The sequence below is a fragment of the Crocodylus siamensis genome, chromosome 4 (genome assembly GCF_052110815.1).
Source record: "Crocodylus siamensis isolate JL-2025a chromosome 4, ASM5211081v1, whole genome shotgun sequence".
NCBI lineage: Eukaryota > Metazoa > Chordata > Crocodylia > Crocodylidae > Crocodylus > Crocodylus siamensis.
In genome coordinates this window covers 95,968,810-95,994,927 of record NC_143398.1, presented here as the reverse complement: position 1 = coordinate 95,994,927, position 26,118 = coordinate 95,968,810, and the positions used below count along the sequence as shown (strand labels likewise).

Here is a 26,118-nt window from a genome sequence, read left to right as displayed (position 1 = left end):
CTGTTCAACTTTCCCCTTCTCTCATGCTTACTGTTCTCTCCCTGTACTTGGTTAACCCTCACCACCAGCCAAGATGGGAAGAGGGAAAGATTCCTGAAAAGAGGAGGAAAAGAACAGGGAAATGGCTAGAATCTCTTAGCAATAGCCATAGTGGATGATATGAAAACACAGTGGCTTTCTGCTTAAGGAGTGTGCCACAACCTAGGTGTGCCCTGTTACCCTTTCATTCCAATTCCTCCATGTCCTGTGACAGAACACCCACTCCAGCAGTGCATGAAGATGAAGATTTTTCATAGGCAATCTCCACCATACACGGGCAGATTGACAGATTTTTAACTGGGGGTGCGAGGAAACATGGCTTTTAATATTGTGTTTGTTTTACAATTTTGACTTGACTTGCTGTAGCTTTGGACCTTGCACGTTGTGGTATGTTCAGTATTTTTTACTGTTCATATTTAATAGGTACATTCATTACATTTATTCAACAATTCACTTTAGAATGTCTACATTCATTGTTCCATTGTGAACAATTAATTTAAATGCCAACTTTCAGTCTCATAAAATCCAAATTTACATGATAATAAATCCCCACATGCAGTCCACGAAGCTCCTCACTCAAAGTAGAATGAAATCCTTGTACCATTGCCCGTATACCCAGACACGTGTGGTAGGCATGATTAAAGCTTCCCACAAAAGCACACGTGTAGTTTACAAGTAGCATCTCACCTCACCGTAGGCGCACTGTGCCTGACACCTGACTGCTGAGCTCATGAGTAATTGCAGCATTGCACAGAGGCATCTTTTCTGGCTGTTCAGAACGTCTGCCTACCTCCTTCTCCCACCCATCAGCAAGCCTCTCTGCCTTGCTGTCACAAAGATTTGTACAAAACAGAGCAAGGAGGTATTATAAAGTAGACACATTTCTCATCACCCTCCAGCCTTGACATCAACCTCCTCCATCTCCCTTTCAGTCTTCCAAATAACATTCTGCATCTATTCGAGGCAGAATTAAACAGCTTTCTCCCACCTTAATGTACAGTGAAAAGATTAAGTCAGGGAAGCAGAGTGTATGGCGCAGCTCCCAGAGCCACTGGAGAAATGACAGTGCCATCCTCATCCATAGAGACCAGAGAAGCAAAGTTACATTGCTCAGCACCTCGCAGCCAAGAGATGATAAAACTCCTAGTGCCGTGGACTCTGCTGAACCTTGCCATTAGTGTTGGTGAGCCTTTTTCACAGTGATCAACCAGGTCTTGCAGAACCATGGAAAAATATCCTTTTCATGTTGAGGATCGCTGAAGTGGAGGGGAGAAGGCGGAGAATAAAGACTAGACCCACAGATCCCATCAGGGATCCCCAAAACACTTGGAAAATGTCAACTGTCCATGCATTAACAATATCCTATGGCTCGCCCAGCCTTCTGACCTATAGTGACAGTGCTTTCTTGATAACAGTGAACATCTCCATTAGAACAGTCTTGATCAGTGGTGCTCAACCTATAGCCTGTAGGAAAAATCCACAGCCAGATTCAGCTAGCAGGGCTGGGCCAGCACACAGGATTAGGCTGGCATGCTAGGTCATACCTGCAGGCCAACCCCACATAACCCCACACTGGATATGGGCCTGTGGACTGACCCTGTATGCAGGTTCCAACCCACAGGACTAACTCCACACCTTCCATCCAGCCCAGAGAGCTGGATAGATTAAAACACCATTGGTCTTGATGATTAACCTACCAAACACCAAGCTAGTTAGCCATGGCCTAGTAGCAATCAAGTATAGTGCACTTCCAGACAGCCGTGGCTATGAGATGAGGGAAAATCCTGAAGAGATGTTCTAGTTCTTCAACTCCAGGGTGAGCACTGCACAGGTTTCTAGGGGGGGAAAAATTAACATTCATAATCTCTGCTGCCACTGCTGGTCATCCCAGTACCTGTGCCAACAGTCAGTGGTGGGAGGTAGAGGTCAAAAGCAGCACTTTGCAGGGTGAATTTTCTCCAGAAAGAGAACTTGGGGTGCCTGTTGGATTCACTCTTCCTTTTCTCAAATGGCCTATCACCCAGGTTTCCAAATCATTGCATGAATTGAGATACTTTTGCAGCAACCTGCTCGCTTACATCACTGGGGAGAGGAAATCATACATCATGGGGGACAAGGGCGGGGAGGAAGTCATTGCACTCACCAATATTTTCCCTTATATGCCAGACTGAAAAGGGCAGTGGGCTGCCCATGAAAACCAGCTGGATAATAGGATTAAACAAGAAGAATCACGGGCATTATGCAGTTTGACCCCCAACCTGTGACTGCCATTGCCTCCCTCTAGGTAATGCCTACAATCCCAGAATGCATGTAGCACACCAGTGGAGCAATGCACCCTGGGGCATCTGATCAGAATGCTAAGCATTCCTTTGAAAACATCGAAGTGCTGCAGAGCTGCAATGAAAGGAGACAAATGTAGCTCAACTGCAGGCGAATCATGTTATATATGCAAACTACTTCCAGCAGACTTAATGCAGCTACAGAGTATCTGCAGCAAGTTTCAAGTGCAGACAAGCCCTGAGATATTGATTGCTTGGGCAGCAAAGCATTGGAGAAAGGTGGTTGAGGAGGACAGGCTGAGAATGCCAGGGAACAGGGATCAAAGTGCGTAGCATTTGAGTATGAACAGGGGCCATGGCAGTGCTATATAAACAGCCTATCACCCTTTACTCCTGGTCACAGGGGGCTGAACTAGTTACACCCATGAGGCTGCCATTCCTTCAAAAGATCCTGCCACACAGGCCTCCCATGGGCTTATTTCAAAGGGTAGTTGTGAGCCTTTGTCCACGTCCACCCTATCAGTGCAGCTAGTGCCATATTTTCATCAGAGGACCTGGTTGCAACACAGAAGTAAGGGGGAAACTGGTTGAGTATAAGCAAGAGTATCTGCAACGACAGTCAAGCCAAGGCAAAGTCCCCCCCTTGAGCCTAGCAGTTCATTCTGCTAGAATGGTTGAAGCTCTCCAGTTTTATAGACAAAGGTACACAGGTGATGCGATGTAGCTAGTGTTGAATCTGGCTGCCTCCAAACTCCCCCCCACTTGAATAGTCAAGTTTCCATTTCCAGCTGGGTAAACTGGGGGTGGTCTTTGGTGCAAGTCTAGAGAAGGACTCCAACTCACCCCTCTGGAGCCATAGCAAGAGGCTTTACCACTACACACTCTGCAACCATAACAAGGCTGAATAGAATTAAAGCAGGTTTGAGGAATAGAAACCCTGGTACACTCCCCATTGGGCTTGAAACCAATGGGGTGGTCAGGCCTGGGACTTATCTACCTGCAAACGTTGTACAATACTTGTTTTAATTATACCTAAGAGGTACAACCCCAAGTGCGCAGTTATATGGATATGTAAATGATCATTTATGCTCATGGAAGTGGAATACAGTATAATGATAACCAGGTACCAATATATAGGACAGAAGGTGTCTCACAAATGATGTTACAGGGATGAAATAGAACCAAAGATAGCTGAGCAATGCAAGTGACCACCTGAAAATCTCCTGGAGCCTCTTCCAGTTAGGATACTCATGGATTCCTTTGGATTTCCCTCCAAATATAATTCTCTTGGATTTCCCTGCAGAAACAGGAGAGGGTCACCCTCTCTCTGTTGTGGCTGTGTGGAGACCAGCTTGTCCCCAAAGCTGTCCATGCACAGTGTGTTGTATGGTGGATGCCAGCACCACAGATTCCCTCTGGCCACAGAGCAGTTGCATTGTGGTGTCTGCTGGCCAGTTCTACAAACAAGTGATCAAATGGAGAGATCCATGCCTGCACTGAGCAATCTGGCCCCACTGTCATTTTTGTAGGGACGCTGGTGCTACTTGTGGAAGTTTCTCAGAACTGTCCAAGCACACGCTGAGTGGCTTTTCCTTTTTATTCTGATCCCTGCAGGGGCTTTCATTTTGTGTTAAAAAGTATCTATTCTTAGCAACTCCAACACACTTTCCCTATGAAATTAATAAAACCCCCTAAGGTCCCTGAGATAGTGTGACAAGGGGGTGGGATGTGAGACAATGCCCTTGTTGCCCCCATTTTTCAGGGAAAACATGATTCTTCTTGTTGGAGTGCTGTGTATGCAATTTCCATCTCTCCTGGGCTGAGAGCACGGCCCATTCACCTCAGAAGGAAGAGGTCAGAGACTGAAAGACCAGAGTTGAAGAAACAAGGGGAAAAATAACAGCACAGAAACAGGCCATTAGTTAAATGTCAGGTCTCGTATTTAATATTTTAATAATTTTGTTTGCAACATTTACCACATAAATCATCTAAATAAATAGATGCTGTACAGTCTCTTATCCATATCAGTACAAAAATAAAACCACACTTTGCGTCAAATTATACTCCAGCCCACCCTCTTATTTGTATTACAATCTCCATTTACAACAAGTACTCACTCAGAAAAGGCATTATACTTATATCTGCTGTTTGTTTGGAATTGATTAGTTCCCTCTGGTTCCCTCCCGCCCCAAGTACATTCAATTAGTCTGTACAAAAGCTAGACGCTCATTCTGTGCAAAGGAAGCTTTCTTGTGCAAACACTCAGGTGCTATATCGTGCCAGCAAGAACCACCCTCCCATCCCCACTTTCTCCTGACCCCATTCCCTGGTGAAAAACAAGGATATAAAATAGATAGACAGTAAAGTCACGCCCTGGCCTTGAGAGGGTCCAGATAGGTGCAGGAGGGTTGGAAGAGAAGGTCTGTGTTGGAGATACAGCAAGAAGACAGGTTCCTCCAAACATAACTGCTGGCTAGCAAAGAAAGAAAAAAAAAAAAAATCTCTCTACTCGGGTTGCTAAAAATGGCCAAGTAAATTTGTTTGAAGCCTTTTTTTAAACAGTTACTTTTCTGTCATTCTGTCGGAGATGAAGGGGGAAAAAAAAAACACGCCATGGAAGAGACCAGAAGCCACTGAGAATTGCTGCTGGGTTGCCTCCAAAACAAAGAGTAAGAAACCTCCTGTCCCCTTAAGTTACTAAAGTGCAATATGTCAGAAACAGAGCGCTTTGAAAAAAGATGTATCCAAAGGAAGAGCCAGAAGTTGCCTATTGGGTCCCAACTTGGCTACCTTTCCAGTCTGGGCTAAGAACTTAAAACGGCAAAATCCAATTGTCCCCCCTCCCTTGAGTGGTAGGAGGGGAAAGCAACATGTGCTCTGAATGCCAATTTGAATGATGAAGTCTTCTCCTTTCCCTCCGAGTGCCCTTATTCACAAGGTCTGGCCAGAGCAATGGATTCACCCTTCATCCACAAAAGGATTGGATGGTTACTGTGGAAAGGGGACAAGGACAAGCCAATCGGCTGAATTAAATACATCTTTGTCTTTTCAAATGCCACTTTTTAGGAGAGATAAGAGCACTCCACACTCCCAGTGCTTTGCATTTTCGAAGTGCTTCAAATGAACTTAAGAAAAGCCAAAAAGCAGATTAACATTTTTACAGAGTGGTGAAGAGCTTTTTGTGCTACCACTACATTTCTGGCTAATGTACCCCTCCCCAAACCTTAAATCCCACTCAAGCCTGCTCCACTGCTGACACTAAAATCAGTCCCAACAGACAGATTTTAAAAGGCGGTTTCCTGACACCCCCCATGCCTACACCTCCTATGAGACAGGGAGGGTAATAAGCAACCCACAATTCAGGGAAACAATCCTTATCTTTGAATGTGTGTTTTCTACCCATTCTAACTTGGGAAGCCCAGTTAGTCCCATCCCCTCTCCAAAGACCAGCCACTATCAGTCTCCACTACTGGACTGATCCTCTCTACTTCTGAGCCACCAGGGAGACCTCCCTTTTGCCACTGCACTTTTAGAAGTCTCAGGTGCAAAGGTAGTGCTCAACTCCCTAGGAAGCACTTCTCATTTTAAGGAAGAATTTTAACATTTGTGCAGAACCTTCTATTCTCACACACACACACACACACACACACACACACACACACACACACCCCCTATTTTTCTGCCTTCTCCCCACTGCTGAATGACAGTTCAAACACTGTTAGCAACCTCTTCTGCATTACAAGTGCTTACTTATAGGACAGTCCCACAGGCCCTTTTACCGGCCCAATGCTCAGGCAGAATCTATGAGGTTAAAGGTCTACAAAACTCACTTCTGTGTAAAGATTATGTCCTTGGTTGAAGTTATGTGGGCAAAGGATAACATGAACAGTCTTTCAACATGACCATCTCAAAAGCAATCAATTGTGCCTAGAGGGAAAAACTGCAGCAATTTGCCAAGATGATCTTTTCCCTCCCCCTGCCCTAAGAGTCATTCTAAATCAGTATTCTTCTTGGCCTGCTGTCTAGAGCACAAAAACTGGTCTCTGCTTTCTCTCACCCTCAAAGATATGGCAACATAACACAAAGACAAGTGCTTCTTCTTATATACATCCAGAACTCTGAGCAGCACTAGTTTATCTTTCTGAAATCCTCATAAAGGGCCAAACAGACTTAGGGGGAACAGAGAGGAAGATTTTGTATTCAAATGCAGTGGCTACCCATGGTCAGAGACACTGTCTACCTCCTAGCTGCCTGCATTCCTCATACCCTTCCCTGCCCAATGCACCTTCATCTACTCCGAGGCTACAAAGCAAATCTTCAGCAAAACCAACAACTGTGAAGTGGCAGCCTGAGGTGTCCAGAAAGATCTGGTTGCCTTAATGTAATGATTCTCAGCCAGGGTGCTAGGACACCATGGGGCACCACCAGAACTTTTGAAGGGTGCCATAAGATGTGAAGAGATAAGTGAGGTATTAGGAGATAAGTAGATAAACACAGGCTCAGATTTGTCCCTATATAGATGGTCCCCCATGCTCATGGCTGGGCCCCTCTGGGCAAGGAGGTAGGCACTGTAATATATTAGTTGTTTTAATCGGGTGACACTTCATTCACAAACATTGTGATGCAGAGCTTAGAGTCCAATGAGGGGTGCCTTGAATCCAAAAGGGTTGAGAACTACTACCTTAATGAAACCGGTAAGTACTGGCAACACTGGGAATGGAGGACTAACTAAACTACCATCAACAACCAAAGGGTTTGGACTTATCACCATCATTCATGAAGTTCTGGCCTGGTGCAGACAGACCCTGGAAGGACCCTGAGTTTCAGCGAATGCTCCCAGCATTCCAATACACTCGTCCTGAAACGACAGCCCACTTGTGCCATGGTCTGCCCTGAATTGTCTAGCAAGGGTATTACTGGCAACAAGGATAAGGAGCAGCTCTGGGGGCCAAACCCACATATCAGCTGTAGCACATTTAGTCGCCCTTGCTACTTCTCCAGGAAGTCACACTGTTCCTACACCCCCTGCCACTTCCTAGGTTTCAGGAAGAGCGCATGAAACAGGAGTGGAAGAGGGGGAAATGCTAGTCTCTGTCTTTTTTTTTTTCTCCTTAAAAAAAGGTTTTGTTTCCCCCCCCCCCCCCCCCCCCAAAAGCCAAAACTTAACCTTGGAGAGTGCTCAGCTCTAGCTGTTGTACCTGGCTGCAGGCACCAACCATTTGCTCTGCACCTCGCTCCAGCTCTGAGGTGGCTGCTGCCACAAGTATGCTGTGTGAACCGCCCCGTCGTCCTGTTCCAGTCAAACCATCAAAGCCGGACAAACCGTGGGGCTGGGGCAGAGCAGGAAGCAGCACTAGGGCCACAGGCCCTGTGGGCTGAAACCGAGTTCATACACTGTTAGAAACACCAAAATAATCTTTCCAGACACTTTCACAACACTAACTACAAGAACACTCAGTTCTTGATAGGTTTCTCTCTGCCTGAGGGTTTGGCTAAGTAACGGTTACTCTGCCTGCAGATTTGGGTTTACTTTGGCAAATAGAATGGTGTTTGGGTGTTCCCGCAATAATATCCTGGCTGCCCTCAAAAACAACTCCAACTGACTTAAAGAGCCCAACTTAATGCAGGAAAACAAGGGGTGTGCTAGAGACACCAGTCTTCCTTTGTTAAAGCTGCTGTTCTTAACAGTATTGCTAATAGAGCAATGCTAGCTAGTTCAGAAACAATCTGGGTTAAAAAAAAAAAAGACAATATCTTTTCAGTAAGCCTGGAACGACGGGGCTCCAATCTAATTGGGCCCCACGGTCCTGCCATAAAACAAAAAAAAACAGTACTGGGAAAAAGAGGTGCATGAAACAAGCATTTCCTGCCCTACACAGCTACTGGCACGTCCTCACGGGTGCAGAGCTGCTGTGATGGGCAACTACAACAGCACTTCCCGTTTCAACCAGCTCTGCTTCTGCTGTTTCTGCTGGCTGAAGTCACTCTTTACTGCCTACAGCCCTGCAGAGGCAACAGAGCCATGGGAGAGCCAGCGGGATTCCATTCTTGGCTCAGGTTTCAAATAGAATCATGAAACTAAACTCCGACTGGATTCAGTGTTGGCTTTTGCATTGAGCAGAATGGCTGGCAAAGTTGTAATTCATGAATCTTTGTTTCTCTTACGTTAGCCAGAAAGGACCTAGTTTGGATTTTCAGGCCTCAGTCTGGGTTTGCAAAGGGGGGGGGGGGAATACCACATTTCTACACTTGTACACTGAGCGCACATGATTTGAAAGTCACTTGAGATATCATTGTGAAACCCCACAATGACACTCCTCCAGTCACTTTTCAGAAGAGAACTACACTTTAAAAAGAGAGACTAAAACAAAGGAAGAAACAATCCTTTTAAGACTGATTTTTAAAATAGGCAAGCCTTGCTGCTGGTGTGTCATGATCAAAAAGATAAATGCTTAGTTTCCTACCACAAAACATTCCCCCCCCCACCTCTCCAAAAGCCAGCCCACGTATCTGCAAGGTTCTGCATCTCAACCGGATAACAGTTAACTCTCTCACTCACTTGTGCACAAAGAAGTACTGGCCAGCAAGGCATCTTGTTAACCATTTCATGTCAGAGGAAGATTTATTAGGTTACAAAAGTAACCTAATTTGCAAAGGTTCAAAATAGGAAGTAGCAGTTAAGTCCCCTTTGCAAGGATACCACTGTTTTCATTTTCAGTTGGATTTGGGGGGGGGGGTGCAAACCTACAAAAATATCTGAAGAAAAGTGTTGAGACAATTCTTTGGTCTCAGAAATCTCAGCAGGTAAGCAGTGAAGCGTCAAAGAGAGAAAAGCAAAACAAAGTTCCAGTGAAAGAACAAGTCTGGTCTTTTCCCTACACAAGATTTCTGCTGCTTCTCGGATTTTGGCCAAGTCTAGGCATATCCAAGAAGAAATTTCTTTCAGTGTTTAAAAGACTTAAGTTGGGTGGAAAGATATAGGCAATCACAGCTGTATTTTTTAAAAGTCAATCAAAACTAACCTCCTCTAACGGTTCAGAATGACAGATTGAAGCCAAAAGTTTTTCAAACTTGGGTGTCTGAAATTAAGTTTCTAAGGCCAGTCACTTCAATCAGTGGCCCTGATTTTCAGATACCTCGGGTACATCTACATGTGTGCTTTAATGCACAGTAGCCTAGTCTACCGCGCATTAAAGCAGCAGATAAAAAAAATGTGCTTATAAGCTAATGCGCAGTAGAATAGGCTATACTGTGCATTAAGCACCACCTGAAAAGCATACATTAGCGCAGCCTAATGTGCATTTATTTAGTACCTTGTGTTGGAGGTATTAAATTTAATGCGCATTATGAAAAGCATGTTAATGCATGTGTAGATGCCCCCGTTGAAGACCAGTGACTTCCAGCATTAAACAATGAAAGATACAGGTGCTCCAGCACATTTTCAGGGACACACGCACACACACAGAGAACAGGAAACAAGTACAACTCAAAGGCCCCAAATCTGACATAATTAATCTTAGGTCTATATTTATTTTAAGCCACCTTCTCCCCTCATTCTTCACTACACCACCTCTCACACCTTCTCTCTGGCCTCTTCCTCTCCACTTCTTCCCCATTAAGACTGTCCCAATTCCAACTGTCCCATATTCTTTGTCTGATGTGCATTTACACTTAAACACCCAAGATACAGAGCCTGCCATACTGCTCTGAAAGTGCTATGGCCTGGTGGAAATCAGTTTGATCCTGACAGCTTCTGAATGGATGGTGAATCTCTGTACACTTTGAGCGGCCACATCCAATTAGAGGTAAAACCTGCTTTCAATGAAAGATTTGGGGACATTCCAAACCTTTGTATAAAGCAGATGTTTGGAGCTGAAGAGCTAAATTCTGCAGGCCAGAAGCCAAGCCCTCCAGTGAAGTAGCTGCAGAGGCAGTACTTACTACTTAGGACCTCCATAAGAGTGGAGGTCCAGAGCTCAGCATGGAGGGGAGCTGCAGCTAGCACAAACCCAACAGAGTAATACCCCACAGAGAGGGTAAAAGAGGTGAAACCATGGAAGAAAACAAGATTGCACTTCAGCCTGTACTGTTCTACAGTCCACACTTCAGGATTTATCATCTTACCCTTCTTATTTTCCATAGGAAGAAATCTATTTAAATATCTTGAATTATAAATATAAATGGTAATAGAGAAAAAATAAAGAAGAAAGGAAGAGCGTGTGCAAGAACAGATGCTAAACTATCAACTCAAAGGAAAGCAATTCTTCAAAGCCCCAAAGAAGTGTCACAGGTAGTCCACTTTTTAAGTGCAGTATCAGGCAGGGTCTGTAGAACTGCAGACAGATTTCCTTGGCAAAGATTTTTAAACTCCCAAAGAGGAGTGCTCCAGGGGGTCACACATATTGTAAGGAGAATGAGAGTGGGGGAAAAATAATTAATAGGACACTTGAACCAAAAATTTCTCTCACTTTAGAGGAGGAATAAAAGTGAAAGAATTTTAGAGGTCTACTAGCCTCTTCCCAGTCCTTCTACTGTCTACTTTGTACCCTTCAGTCTGATCAGAGAGCAAAACTAGGTGATTAGTGCTCACTTCTAATTCAGGTCTGACTGGTTCTTGCATGCCAGGCCTGTGCAATTATCTCTGGATTTCCAGTACTGCCAGGCAGCATTTCACTCATCCTGTGAGCCCTTCTTTCCACAAAGAGATGGCAGAGTTAACTGAACAGTTGGGGCGCAGTAGCTGTATTACTACTAGGTTTGGCAAATATTCTAGTATCCAGAGAAGGTCACAAACACTCTGCCCTTTTCATAGTGCTAAATGGCAGAGATCCTGATCACAGGAGGTTGGGGCAGGGATGGTCTCTGTATGGAAGAAGATGAAGAGCCACAATTTTAGCATACATTAAATTAAATGATTTAACCACGCTGCCTTTAATAAAAGGCAATCCAGAGTGAGCATATGTTACCAACCTACGTTTGGTAGGAGGTGACAAAGGTAGTTTCTCTCCCCCCTCACTCGCATGATCGGGGGACAGCAAGGCTGAACCTGTTCAGCCTCCACAAGAGAAGGCTGAGGGGGGATCTGGTGGCCATTTACGGGCTGGTCAGGGGGGACCAGCAGGCACTGGGGGAGTCCCTGTTCCCCCGAGTGTTCCCAGGAGTGACAGGAAATAACGGACACGGGCTGGCAGAGGGTAGATTCAGACTGGACATCAGGAGGCGCTACTTCGCTGTTGGGGTGGCTAGGATCTGGAGCGAACTTCCAAGCGAGGTGGTGCTGGCTCCTACCCTGGGGGTCTTTAAGAGGAGGCCAGATGGACACCTTGCTGGGGTCGTTTGACCCCAGTACTCATTCCTGCCACAGCAGGGGATCGGACTTGATGATCTGCTCAGGTCCCTTCCAACCCTACTAACTATGAAACTGTGTGTTCCAGGATCATGCAGAGAAAGGAACATTCCCTTCACTTCTCATGAAATTGCACTGTAAGGATCAGTCACCTGCATGATTTGCAACAAGGTTCCTTTAGCTTTCCAGGCAAGCACATTGTTTGCAGTACCTCAAATGCGCCACAGGGCTAAGCCACAGGGAAAACAGCTTTAGGAAGGAGACTTGTAAAAGACATGAATTACTTCAACTGGCAGGGTCCATTACCACTCCTGGCTGCAATAAGGGAAAGAGCTAGAAGGTAGGGACAATAATGCACAAGGAAAGCCTCTTTGTACAAGGAATAGCAACCAGAGAACAGAAGGGTTCAAGCCTCCTGCCTGCCTCTCCGCACCTCCATTCCCTCTTTCTGACACTAAATTAGGCAGAGTAGAGATGCACCTTACAGACTACCTAGGCACATCTACATGTTCACTAATGCACCTTAGATACTTCTTAATAAAGTACTAACTAAATGCACAGTACCTAAAGTTACTGCACAGTAGCACTGGCGCACAGTTATTTAGTGACACTTACTGCACATTAGCCTAATAACACTGCACAGTAAGCTATTAGAATGTTTTTTTGCCATGATGCGCTTCTGCGCAGTGTTATTAGGCTAATGCACAGTAAGCATCTCATGTAGACGCACCCACTGAAAGCTTATGCATGTCTGATTCAGTTAGCCTGTAAGGTGCAAACTCTACCCTGCCTTTTGCCTGACAACACACTAACACAGCTAACTACCTCTCTAATTTAGATGGGGTGAAGGGAAGAGAGAGACAGAGATTTTTTGCAAGTGGCCTTAAAAGGGAAGTCTTTGCCAGGGAAAGGCGTGGCAGCTTCTCAGACATACAAAGCAGCAGACTAGTGAATATATACTAAAACAAACTAGCAACACAGGCACCCCTTACATAGCTCTCTGTTTTTGCATATCTGAATGGGAAAAAGAAAAGAAAAATCAATGAGCCTTCAACAGTCAAATAAAATCAAAATTCTCTGTAAACATTTGAAGAGAAAACATTTTGGATATTTCTTTTTCTTTTTAAGAGTAAGATAATCTCCCCCACCCAAAGAGAATCTGATTAGGGAAATTAAAAATGGAAATTCAGAACTGCACACTCCGGTCTCGGAAGAAGCCCTCAGCTACTTGTGCTTCTCTGAAGGTCACGGTAATGGAGTTGGCCGTGATATCCGTCACCGTCACTTCGCTGGGGGGCACAGTGGGGATCCAGGGGAGGCTGCCATCAACTGCATCCATGTCTGCTGCAGACAGAGAGGCAGATAAGAGTAGGTTAGAGAAGGAAAGATGGCGGGATGGAAACGAAGCATCCTTGCTGGCTATGGGGCAGGGGACATCAGTGTGTGCCAAACCTGCACGTGCACCAACACGCAAGCGCGTATCTAAGCTGCTGTATAGAAACCAAGGGGAGAGAGAGCAGACAGAGCAGCAAGGATCACATACACAGCTATCACTGCACAGGTGATGATAGGACCCAGCAGCGTTGCCAGACTTAAGGGTCCATCAGTAGTTTTATTATATGCTTCCCATCCTTTCCCCAAACATTGCAGCAGAAGTAAAAATATTCATTTTTTGGGTATATCTGATAACTAGACCTTACCCTACTCATTTCCCTTGTTAGCAAGTGTCACCCAACCATAAAATCAACTCCCCCCCAACTCCCCCATCCTATTCAGTCCAAGAGGCAGGATCTGATCTTTCTGGATTCTTCTCAGACACCTTATTCCATGGCAGTCTAAGGCCATATCTATTCTGCCTCCTTGCCATTGAAAAAAAGATCAAGCCCCACCTGTATATTCATCACCACTGTGAGCATCCAAGCTCTCCGCTTGGCAGAACAGACAGCCTGAGTGCATGCTTCAGCATTGCTCTTAGGTTCTCTCAAAACAGAAGCCCTGAGAGCAACACTGGCATGTGGGCTAAGGACCCCTATGGGCAGTTTACACTACCTTTTTGCCAGGCTTTGGTACATGGAGAGTGGGAGCAAGCTTAAGTCTTGGGGGCAGTTCTGGATTCAGCCAAAAGGTGGTGCAGATCTGCCCTGTTAGTGGAAAGGATCTTCCCTTCACTGCAGTGCCAACCCAGCCAAGGGAAGGGCTGGATGTGGCTCTCCCCAAAGTCAACCTGTGCCACCCTTTTGCAGTCTAAGGCACAGAGTTCTCCCCTCTTCACTCCTTCCCCAGGGAGGAGAGAAAGTTCAACACATGTTTAACTCCCCTTGAACTCCTTCCCAGAGCTAAAAGAAGCTAGGCCTCAAAATCTCCCCTACTTCCACAGTGGGAAAACAAAACTAGACAACCCCCTCCACATACACATCTAAAGAGCACCATGAAACTATGTGGAGAGAGAAAGGGAAGACCCCTTTCCATTACTGCACCTGTTGCACCCCGTTGTCCCAACTCAGGTACACAGCTACCTAAGTGGGGCATTTCTTGGCTCGTCTCAGCCCCCTGAAGTGGGCCTGCTCTCACCTCAAGAAGAATCTGCTCACCCGGACACTAACTGGAATCCTGCACGGGATGTGCGTTGAGGGGAGAACAGAAAATTAACCATATGATACTGCTAGCACCTTAAAATCTTTCAGACCCTAAAGCAGTTTACAGGCTGCTCAGCCAGGCATCACATCACCCACCACACACATGCAACTGTACAGCCCCACAATAACATGGGCACTCCATGAGCAACTTAGACAGGAGACCAAGGATTTCTCCTCTGGAGATAGATGGTGTGAGGGCTGGGGGTGGGGAAGAGTTTAGGTTACCAAAGCTACTTAGCACTAGGGTCCAGTCTATTTCCAGCTTAGGTAACAACTTACTACTATGAGGAGTGCCACAATTTTTTTAGCTACCAGAAATGAGGCAAACCCTGGTTTACCTCTCCCCAGGAAGGCTATCCTTTCAAACGCTTGTGTTATGCATCATGTATGATTCACTGCTGTCTTGGAGCAATGTACAGTCCTGCCTGAGGGACCAGAATCACCCTGTGCAGCTCCTGAGTTTTGATTAGGTGCTGGCCACAAAGTAACGCTACTCAGTTTGTAAGGTAAGGTAAATTACAATTCCTTTTCCCATCCCTCCCTCCCTAATCCAACTATGCACAGTTTTAATGACAGAATTAGTGGGACGATAAAGGGGGAAGAACTGGACTTCTAGGGACAGTTGGGCCCATGCCTTCAAGTGGCACTGCTAGAGGATTCAGACATGAATTATTTCATGGAAAAGCTCCCTTTACCAGGTGAGCTAAATGAACATGTGCTGAAACAGGACAAAACACACACAGTTCATTGCCACAACAGAGATAAGCCTGCCTCTAATGTGGCAGCTGGGAGGGGAATCTGCACTAACAGTGGTAGCTTGTGCTTTTATAGTATTAGGATAGCAGTGGTTACCAGTATAACAAAACTGTCAGCAACACAGCAGAGGCAGGCAGATTGGTTAACTGGACCATTTGCACACACAAAGGCATCAGAGAGCATGGGGACTATAACACTGCTAGCTGGTGCCTGGGACTGCACTGTGAAGAACTTGCAATGTGAATCAGGAGGAAGACCAGAGGGTCATGCTCCCGCCCCTGAATTCACAGTCCAATGGGGCTTTGGGCCTTACCTTCTTGGCTGGCGGGCTGCGTACCATCCCAGTCATTGGGAGTCTGCTGAGCATCAAGCGCCACCGGGTCCTTCAGGAAGAACTCACGCCTGCGGTTACGGCTCTCCAGGCTTGACACACGTGGAAATTTCTTCCGTGACAACCGCAAATACTTTTGGTTCTTGCGCTGCTTCCGGAGTGGGAATGGCAAGACCCCTCCCCCACTCTTCTCAGATAGCTCTGTCTGCCCCGATTTGGCCCCTGGCAAGCTGCTGTCTCCTCCGCTCCCGCCACTGCCGAATCTCCTTGAAAGAGAGAAGCAGAGCTTCTCCTTTCCCTTGTGGGTGCTTCTTAGGTCCATGCCATACAGCCTCTGTGGGCAAGAGTCCAGCAAGAGCATTGGGCATCCCAGACAACAGCACAAAAGCAATGGGGGTTTTGGGGCCCTACCAGGGGCAGGACAACAATCAAGGGCAAAAGCATGCTGGGAAGAAACTGAGCCCAGGTAGGGCTCAAGACAACTGTGTCAAGTCAGAGCCCAACAGTGAGACCAAGTGCAGCACAGAACAGTCACCTGACAGAGGAAAGGTCAGTTGACATAACAATGATCAAGGTGTCAGAGGACCCATGTTCTTGTCTTACCTATGCCAAGACCAGTGTGAGTTTGAGTGACCCTTGTCACCTCTCTGCCCCATCTCTCCTCACACTCACTGCCTGTCCTGTAAGTGCTGAGGTAAGGAGAGCAGCAAGATCATGATTTTCACTGGAACCCATTAGTCCTACCATAGTAACAAGAGTAGATGGAAACCCCACTGTCTGCTCTACTTAAAGTTGAAAGAATGCCCTTGGGCAGAATACCAGGGGAAAGGGGTGAAAGGGAAAAGCCGATTACCCAAAATCTTTCCTATCTCATTTGATTACCTCATTAATACAGCACTGGCAAAGAATCAGGGTCACTGGTGTGCTACTATGGAACTCTACCTCCATTTGGCTAATAACTTTGGCACACTACAGCGCCATAACTCAACTTAAATTTAGAGAGCACACAAGCAAGGAGTGTCTCTTTCAGGGCAGATATCTAATCCAGGGTTTCCAGGCCATTCTACTGTCATGCTATGGATTTTAAATTCTTGTGTCCACAAGGAAAGTGGTGAAATCTTAGAATCCTAGAGAATTAAGGCTGGAAGGGAACTCCAGAGGTCATCTAGTTCAAGCCCCTGCTCAAGACAGAATCAGCCCTATCCAAACCAACCTATATAAATCCATTATCTAACATCTTAGCAAAATTACACAGCGAACCTTGACACTACACAAGATATAACACTCTTAACTCGCCACAGGTAAAGCACTGAGACCACAGAGGTCAGCGTCCCACTCTTGGAAAGGTTGTTAATGATCTGTTATGATCAAGAGATCCCAAGAAGACAGCCACACCCCCAGCTATAGAGGAAGGCAAAAAACCCTACAGTCCATACCAATATGACCATGGGAAAAAATTCCCTGAGCAGAGAGGCAAGACCCTTTAGCCAGAAACCTCTGGCTTTAAGTCCCAGTAGGAGCATTGGCACACCCCAGTCACAATGCCCAGCCTTGGCTGCAGACAATGCTTCTGAAGGCGGCTTATATAAAAACAAACCAAGAAAAAACAACTACCCCACCGCCAACATGTAGCTGGGGGGGGAGGACTGGAGTAGGGGAGGAGGTGCTAGGCATAGGTACACCTAGATCATCCCTGACCAGTGGCTGTCCAATCTCTCCTTGGACACTTCCCATGATGTAGAGTCCACAATTTCCCTAGGCCATCTATTCCATTGCCTCACTGTTCTGACAGTGAAGAAGTTTTTTCCTGGTAGTTGTAACATGTGTTAGCTGATTTAAATGAATGCAAGGGGGAAATCCAGGGCTCACCTTAACCAGCTAGTGGGTTAGAACTCCACACTGGAAGATTGATGGATACCATAACAGAAAAGCTGAGGATAAAAGAGAACACACCAAAGAGTGAAAAGTTACCTGCAGTAAGAGGCGCTTTGGCTTGGGGCCTCGCTTCCTGTACCCTGATGCACGGTCTTTTTCTTCCCTGTGGGGGAAGGGGAGGGAGCAAGGGACAAAAAACATGAGAAGACAACAAACCAAACACCAAGCACCACCAAACCTCACTGGCCTGCACCATAAATGAGAACACAAATCCCTGGCTTGCAGGAGTGAAAATCTTATTATGTGGGAAACTTTACAGCTTAGCTGTTTGACTTTGGGGCGTGAAGTTCGTCACCTCTCTGTGACCTGTTTAAACCAGGGGTAGGCAAAATGCGGCCCAGGAGCCAGAGGTGGCCCGCCAGGCCATCCTATCCAGCCTGCGGGGCCCCTAAATAATTTAGAAAATTATTATTTATCTGCCCCTTGCTGCCTGTCATGCAGCCCTCAATGGCTTACCAAAACTCAGTAAGTGGCCCTCTGCCAAAAATAATTGCTCACCCCTGGTTTAAACCAACCCAGTGCTGGCTTAGGACTTGGTACCAAAAGCTGTGGGGGACCAGGTATTGATATCAGAGACCTGTCTCAGCAAGGTCCCCTGTGGCATTATCCAAGGGCTGAGACTAAGGTGGACCATGGTCATGGTGAGGTTGGAGGCACACTTGCAGGACAGTAGATATGTTAGGAGCAATGCTGCCCGTGTTACATCTGTTCTGTCAGCCACAAAAAGTTCTGGGTCTAAGTTTACTAGGTTTGTCTCTAGAAGAGGGAAGGAACATTGCATAGCCTCTTACTTCTCTTCATAAGCCACCACAAGGCGAGGGTCCAAGATGTGTTCCTCTGGCTCCCATGTGCTGTATCTGAAGAAACACGAGGAAGGAATATAGAAAACACAAAAACAAATACATGCACCCAACTACAATAAAATACTTTCTCTCCTGGGGCCACTACCAGTACTGGCCAGGCTCCCTGGAAGCTACCTCCCATGGTCACTCTTCAGCACATGAATGGGGCCTGCTGTACCACAGTTACTGCCTGAAGACTCCCCATCATCTGTTTTCTCTTGTACCCCTGCCAGACATTCCTTAAGTTGATCAAAACCCATCATCTGTTTTCTCTTGTACCCCTGCCAGACATTCCTTAAGTTGATCAAAACCCTGGGCTGTCAGCTTGTCACAGCAGATAAGGGAGGGCTTCCTCCACAGGGCCCCTCTTTAGCCATTAGCAAAAGTCAGCCAAAGCACTCAGCACAGAGCATCACAAGCTGCCTTCACCACCAAAGGTTTAGCAAGCCTGCTTTGCAGTACTCCCACCAATGCAGGACACAAACCCAGGTTCCAGAGCACGGTGAAACACTAAACTCTATGACAACAGGCCTTGCTTGCAAGGAAACAGGAAGCTGATGCACTCTTCATTGCAAGCGCCTTCACTGATATTATTAATTTCCTTTGATTACTGAAGCCAAGGGGCTGCATTAAAGTACCACATATTCTCAAGCAAAACCAGCACCTTTTTCTTTTTCCAAACCAGTGCCTGGAAACTGAAGTGCACACTATGTGCAAGAAATACAGTTGAAACAGTTTCTGTCATTTTCTGGGCGAGAGCTAAAGTAAAACATGCATGTGACCCACATGCAGCAGAAGAGTGAGCAGACCCGGCTCCCTTGCTACTGCTACTCGGTTACTTGCTACAAGGAAAAAAAACCCAAAACCCTTTTTCCTCTTCATTCTGTCTTTGAAAAACAAGATGTGTACCTTATTCCAGGGCATGTGATATGCAAGGAAAAAAAACAGTACTTAGGTTGCTTTTTCCAGTTCTTATTCTAAGAAACCTCGATCTGAGGCCTAAAGCAAGTTGACAGTGACCCTTCAGACCTTTCAGCCATTTTTTATCCCTTTTCATTTATCCTCCTGCTACCAGAAGTGTTTCCTCTACCAGCTTTTACAATCAACTGGAAATTGGGAAAAAAGGGTATGCATGTAGCTGTAAGGGGCAGGGCAGCTACCTAACATAAGCCAGATACTATGGCACAGGCCTAGAAGCAGCACTTCTGTGTTCAGTATCAAGAAGCCAGCCTCACAGCGTGAGAAGGCTGTAGGCAAGGGAGGGAGGGAGGTGTGAGTATGAGAGAGAGAGAGAGGGGGAGATCAAAGAAGAGAAATTACAACCATGGGACAGAGAGTCTATGAAAGCTGCTTGCTAGAAAATGCTGCAGCACAGAAACACTAAAATGCAAGAGAAAGGGCAATTCTCGAAGGCTCATTACTCAGAGGACGAGTGCAACTGGGGAAGAGAGATGGTGTGCTTCTGGAATGCCGATCCGAGCAGGGAGGAGGACAGCTTTATTAGGACAAAATGTTCTAGAAAGATCCACACCCTGAATGCAAAATGTCTGCAGTCTACACAATGGGGCCCATACTCTCTCTCTGCTGGGGAAGAGAGAAGCAGGACCACAGGGTGCATTTAGGGCAGGGCTGTCTAACTTCAGAGAGTGTGGGGGCCTGCGGGAGGTTGGGGGTTCTGGGATGCACACCATGCGTGCTGCAGGGACTGTATCGCTCTCCAGGACCGCTGCTGCATGCAGCCTTCCTGGGAGGCAAGCAGCATGAGCACCCCCTTCTGCCACCACCATGTCGGCAATCCCCCTCCCTCCTTCCCATTGCTGCTGTGTAAGCACCCCTAGCCCCCTGCCCAAGACCCCCAGATGGTGCTGGTCGTGCGAGCAGGCAGCTCTCTGGGCCTCCCGCCAAGCTGTCCTGCCCCAGAGGCTCTGGCCGCCTCCACCACAGCAACAGAAGCAATGGGGGGCAGTGGTGGCTGAGCAGGAGCCTGTGCACATTAACTCCTTGCAGACTGGATGTGGCCCACAAGCCACCAGGTGGACTGCTTTATTTAGGCGATTGTGTTGGTATGAGCATCTCTAGGGCAGGGTGGAAAGTGTTGGAGAATGGCTTGTGTTTCCTGGAGGAAGAGCTACAAGCTGTGCGCCTGCACAGAGGGTGGGGGAGGCTTCAGAGTATTTACTCAGGTAGAAAAGATGGACTAAACTATAGATTTCTGAGAACAGTTCCAGAAACCTGGGCACAGATTTATCAGAGAGAGAGAGAGAGATGGAAAACTACTGAACCCAAACCCTCTAAGGCAAGCTATGCCTCCCAGAGACTGTGGACTTTGCACAGGGTTAACAATGTTTACCCCTCTATTCCCTTTCCCCTCACCCTAATTATATCTCTCCTATCTTTTCAACCAAGCCTCCGGTCCCCTAAGTGCCTGTGAGCTGCCAAAGTCAAGATGCTATTTGACCTGAGGAAGGTTTTCTTCTCTCCCCCACTCCCAGATGCAGAGATTTTGGCATTTATTCCCAGAATGGGGGGAGGGGCAAGAGTTAGAGGATTCCTTTTCTGGGAGCAGGGGGATTTATCACAAAACACTGGTGGGTGTTTCCTTTTGCCACTGCAGTGAAGCAGAAAGCTTAAGCTGCAGAGGAAAACACTGCATATATAAAAAAAAAAAACATGGCTCAATTTGCCACACACACACACACAGATACGCGCACGCACACACACAGAGTCCAGGCTGCAGCAGAACCCCAGAGCGCAGGCGCTCAGGCAAATACAGATCATATGATCTTCTTCCCCCCTCCACCTCCCCTCCTACTTCCAACCCAAGTTGTAAACAAGCTTGTAGTCAGATCTGTAACTCTTCAGTTCCCTGATTCCAGCACTGCAAAAGACTGATCTGACGGGTACAACACAGGATAATTTTAGAGGGGCAGGTAAAAATACAGGATGGGGGAGAAGGGGGTGGGGTGGGGAAGTAGTACTTGCACAGATCCCCTGCCACCTTCCATCAAATCATGATAGGAATAACTGAGACAGAAATCAGCTAGAGCCTGCACAAAGAGGTGAAGAGAAAACCAAGGTGAAGGAATGATATGCTGAAAAGTGAAAAAGTAAACCCATGTACATTGCACTCCTCTCTAGATGTCTGTATACAGCATTCAAGGACACAGAGCAATAATAGGAAGGAACAGAATGTATACATCAAAAGCAATTAGGAATGAAGCACAGCTAGATAGGAAAGCAATAGGTTTCAAAAAGAAATGAGGTTAATCAATGTTTTATTTGGAAGCATTATGGTGGCAAAATAAGTGATCCCTCTTGCCTCTCAAACCCATGAAGCTGTGGATTCAAATTGCCAGTGCTAGCATTTTGGTTCACTGGGAATTTCAAGGGGTATAGGGAGTAAAAGAAACAAAACAGGAGACAACACTGTCTTTAAGAAGAAATATTTTACATCAAGCTTCAGTCTTGTTGGCTACTGACCACATAAGAAAATAAAATAGCTGTCAAAAGGACACAGCAACACAGCAGAAAGGTACTATTGCACCAAAAACCACTGCTGGCTAAAGACCAGTGTTCTGACCCAAACAGAGGGTTATGCTTGCAATGGTGCAGAGTTACTGCCAACCTATAACCCTGTCCCGAAAGCCTGAATACACAAAGATGAAACTAAGTCTGAAACCAGCAGGCCCAGAGGAATGATTGGTATTCCCTTGCCTAGGGTGAAGCAGATTGCAGAATTTTGTGGTGAGAAAAAAAATCTCCCCTTCCAACTCCAGGCAGAGACCATATATGTGTGCACATTTATGCATGCACCATGGTAAGGCACCCAGGGCCATGTTTAAACTTCTTTTGGAACAGGGAGCCCTAACCTTGTCATTCTGCAAGGTTGGTGCAGTGATAACAAACCTCAGTCTTTACATCTATCTATGTGTGCCCATGCAGCATGCTTACATGTAATGTCAGCCGTGTGTCTAACAGGATCATCTACTTGTACCACAATCTTTTACATCTCAAAGCACTTTACAGACTGTGGACATAGGGGACGGTCCCTCCATAGTGAAATGCAGCTACTTCTGGGGAAGAACAGAGTAGATACAAAAAAGCACACAGGAGCATTAAAAAAAAAATACTATTTATGGCACAAAAAGAAAATTCTCAGACCCATGGGAAAAACAGAGCAGAAATCTTGAACAGGCAACATTGATTCTCTCAACTTGATAATGACCAGTAAATATGAGTGGGTAGCTCCTCTCTTGTAAAGTGTGACAGGGAATCCTTAAACATAAAAGGCAAGGTTCCTTGTTTGTCTCATCTGAAATATAGCACTTCTAGGGAAAAAAAAAAAATCACCTCTAAAAATATACTGGGGTCTTCTTAGAATATCCCCAGAAGGAAAAGTTCCAGGTCCTGAATGCAACAGCTGTTTAAAAACAAAACAAAACAAAAACACCATACACATACACATTCAGCCCCTGTACTTTCCCCTGAAGCTCTCTTCTCTAAAACAGATGGAGACAATCTAAAAAACTACTGAGTTAAATGTTTAAGAGGGGAAAGGATACATGTAAAACACAATTAGACCACCAAGGGATATGGGCCCATATTTCAACCTCAGTCTTGCAGTCAGTCTGGATGATATGTAGGAAGGGTAGGCTTGGGACTCTTGAGTCTTTTTTTATTTTAAGTTTTGGGGTGAGGCAAAAGAGAATGTGTTACAAAATATTGTTAAAGCCAAGATGACAAGTAAGGAAAAAAAAAAGAACAAGAGATTAAAACTTACTTTGGGGGCCATCCTTTCCACTTCACAAGGTATTCTACTTTACCCTAGAGAAAAGAAAATAAATAAAAAAAAAAAAAAAAAAGGTGAGCTTTGCAACTATACAGGTGCTGCAGTAAAAGGTATTAACAGAAACCCCTTCAGACTTCTCTACAGACAATACACTTGAAAAAGCTTATTCCCCATCATTACATTTCAAATGAAGTCTCTTCCTAGTTAAGATGAATAATTCAGGGGTTTCTACAGTCAAGCCCTCTCTAATAACTCTGCTATCAACCATGGAGCACAGCTCTGCAGGTGCTTTCTACTTAAGTAACTACGATATTGACAGGCAGAGCCTCAACCCCTCTCCAACTACTGACTGCTCTAGCACCTACGAGCAGCCCTACAACCACAAATCATCAAGCGTAAACCAAAGAGGAAGGCACATGTCAGGAGTGCAGGGGGGTAGTTCCCTGCTGCCATTAGAAATACTTTTTGGCTTCTAAAATCTTGCATCTCTTAGGCATGCTCCTTCCCAGCTGCTATATGCTCCACTCACACTCAGCTCTGCTCACAGCCCCTCAGCCTTTTGACCTAAACAAACAGAAATTCAAAAATAAATCTAAAGTTATCAAATGACTTGGTCACTAGGTAGGGCTGAGAAAAATAGGAAGAAATGGGGATGTCTGGAAGCCAGCTGAAGATCTCCAACGTGTACTTGTACAACACGTGATCACTGTGCCATGCTTTGGGAAACGTTAAAGCAAGTATACATGATCTCATAGTATACATTCACACATAGGTGCCAAAATGGCCAAGACATGGAAGATATATTATTTAAGAGGCACACAGAGCTTTAACTTCCAGCATGGCTAAAGCATGTGTGGGCATCACACAATTGGTTTTATTTTCCTGAAAGGGAGCTCAGTTTTCAAATATTTGAAAACACAGCCTTATAAGGTGCTTCCCATTAGAAGATCTCTAGACCCTTCATGTTTAAGGATTAATCCTTGCAGCAAGCCATGAAAGTAGCCAATATCCTGGCCTTTGCAGCTGGAGAAACTGTCACTAACATCAAAACCCAAATTTGCAGAAGCATCTGATTTTGGATGCCAATTCAGATACAAGGCCTGATTTTCAGGGGTGCTGACTGCCAAAACCTCCCATTCAATCACTGTTGGTTCTCATCTCCCCTAGAAAAGTCTTAGTGCCCTCAGACAGAGCATCCAAAAACAGTCCCTGAAATTAGTGGCCATTAACAATGAAAGATGCTAGGAGGGTGCATGTGGGGGCAGGGGGAAGTGAGGGGAGGGGTACTGAACTTGCCCTGTGCCAGACATGAGAAGCCAGCTCTTCCACTTCCTTTAAGCATAAGGCAATGCTTTCCTACACAATAAACCCTCCTGCATCAGGACCTCAATGCAAAATCAGTAGGAGCTGACCCATGCTTTCCTCCATCACCCCACCAACCCATACCAGTGTACATGTGCACCTACCAGCACACTCAAACCCAAATGATTGGGAAGCTGTGCAAAAATGACTGGCTTACAGCAAGAGAAGTGAGCCACACTCCTGTTCCAGCACAGCCTCTCCCCTCCACACCCACCCATTTCCACACAGAAGGCAAAAGCCCCTCCATACAAATTTAAGACCCTGAGTGAACTGAAGAGAAACAACATAAGGGGATTTCTTTCCACAGAAAAGAAGGGAGGGACCAGAGAGGGGAGGCTGCCTGGTCTCCAACACAAGGGGACTTCTTTAAGGGAAGGTGCTGAGGGATCAACATGATCTCCTTTTGGGAGGCAGATGTGGGAGTCTCCCCCTCTCCTGGGCCTCTCTTTGCCCTGCTCAGGGCTTGATAAGGAGATTATTAAGGTCCCACCTTCCCCCTGCAAAGGGCAGCACTCAAAGATGGGAGTGCTCTCTCTGAATACTGGGAGGTGGAGGAGGGGGTGGGGAAAAGCATCAATGGGGTGACCCTCACTACAGGCCCCCCTTGCTTAAACCTGGCAGGAGAAGTGGCCGACAACCGTACCCTGCAGCTGGACCAGATCCCCCCCCTCGCGCCCCCTGCCTGCAGCGCCGTGCTAGTACCCACCACGCCCCCCTGCCTGCCTGCAGCCCAGGACCTGGGGGGTGTGTACGTATATGCATGCATATATGCATGTGTATGTGTAGATATATGCATGTGTGTGTGCGTATGTGTGCTGGGAGAGGTATATAACGGGATCCCCGCCCTGCCCGGTGCCGGGGGCGGTGGGGTGGGCTGACAGGACATCCAGACACCGGGGGTAGCAGAGAAGGGCAGGTTGGGGGGGAGGGGTGACAGGGGTCTGCCTCCCCGCCGGGGGCGTGCAGAGGGGGCAGGGACGCCTCACCTTCCTGACGCGCTTCTTCCTGATGCTCTCCACCGCGAACACCTGCTCCCCGATCGCGGACAGCTCCATGCGGGACGGCGGCGGCGGCTCCCCGTCGCGCTGGAGAGCGGGCAGCGGCGGTGCCTGCAGCGGCGGGTCGCTGCCTCCCGCGCGGCGCTCACACACCCCCTCACCCGGCCACGCCGCCGCTCAACGTTCCATTTTAGAACCTGCGCAACATTTTCCCCCGCCCCCTCCCCTCCCCCCCCCCCCCGCGAGCGGGCAGCTGCGGCGCGCCAGGAGCTCCCCCTTCCCGCCAGCGCGAGATACGTCCCCCGCGGCACGCCGGGCGCTTTTTGGCGCTAGCTAAAGGCCTGGGGCTGAAGGGACGGGCCTAGGCTGGGTCTGTCCTGAGCCCTGCTGGGCCCCCACACGCGCGGGGCAGGGCACGCCTGCCAAGGAACCATGGGCTCACGGAATAGATTGGTGCCTCTTCAAGGGGGGGGGGGAGTCATACCGACCCCTGTGGACACAGACCCTGGTGTATGCACACTCACACTACACCCTGGTGTGTGGAGAGAAGTAGCTAGCCATGTCAAGGTGAAGTCTGGGCAAATATGCATCCTTACAGAGTGACTAAATATAGAGAGCACAGGCCTTCCTGACCCCAAGTTTACTTCATCAGATGCCCTTCGTGTGTGGTCACACACAGACCCCCTGGTGTGTGCAAAGAGAGAGATAGCCATGTTAGGCTGATGTCAGACTGACTAAATATAGAGGGAGCACAAGCCTTTGTGATTGCCCAGGTTTCTTCAGATGCTCCTTGTGTGTGTAGAGG

The 26,118-nt window shown here is 46.8% G+C and overlaps 1 protein-coding gene across 2 annotated transcripts; it reads right to left on the bottom strand.

Annotated features, from left to right (window-relative positions):
• Positions 1 to 4,236: 4,236 nt before the first annotated feature.
• Positions 4,237 to 25,520, bottom strand: CBX7 (chromobox 7). Of its 2 annotated transcripts, none has more exons than XM_090043010.1 (6): positions 25,302 to 25,520; positions 22,945 to 22,988; positions 18,114 to 18,179; positions 17,359 to 17,425; positions 15,370 to 15,721; positions 4,237 to 13,008 (listed from the first exon to the last, which is right to left on the bottom strand). In XM_090043010.1, exons 1-6 carry the CDS (start codon positions 25,368 to 25,370, stop codon positions 12,851 to 12,853), a joined length of 756 nt encoding a protein of 251 aa, XP_089899136.1. In that variant the 5' UTR covers positions 25,371 to 25,520; the 3' UTR covers positions 4,237 to 12,850. The 2 variants fall into 2 exon arrangements, with proteins under 2 accessions (XP_089899136.1, XP_089899137.1); XM_090043011.1 differs by having other exon boundaries at positions 4,237 to 13,005.
• Positions 25,521 to 26,118: the final 598 nt, after the last annotated feature.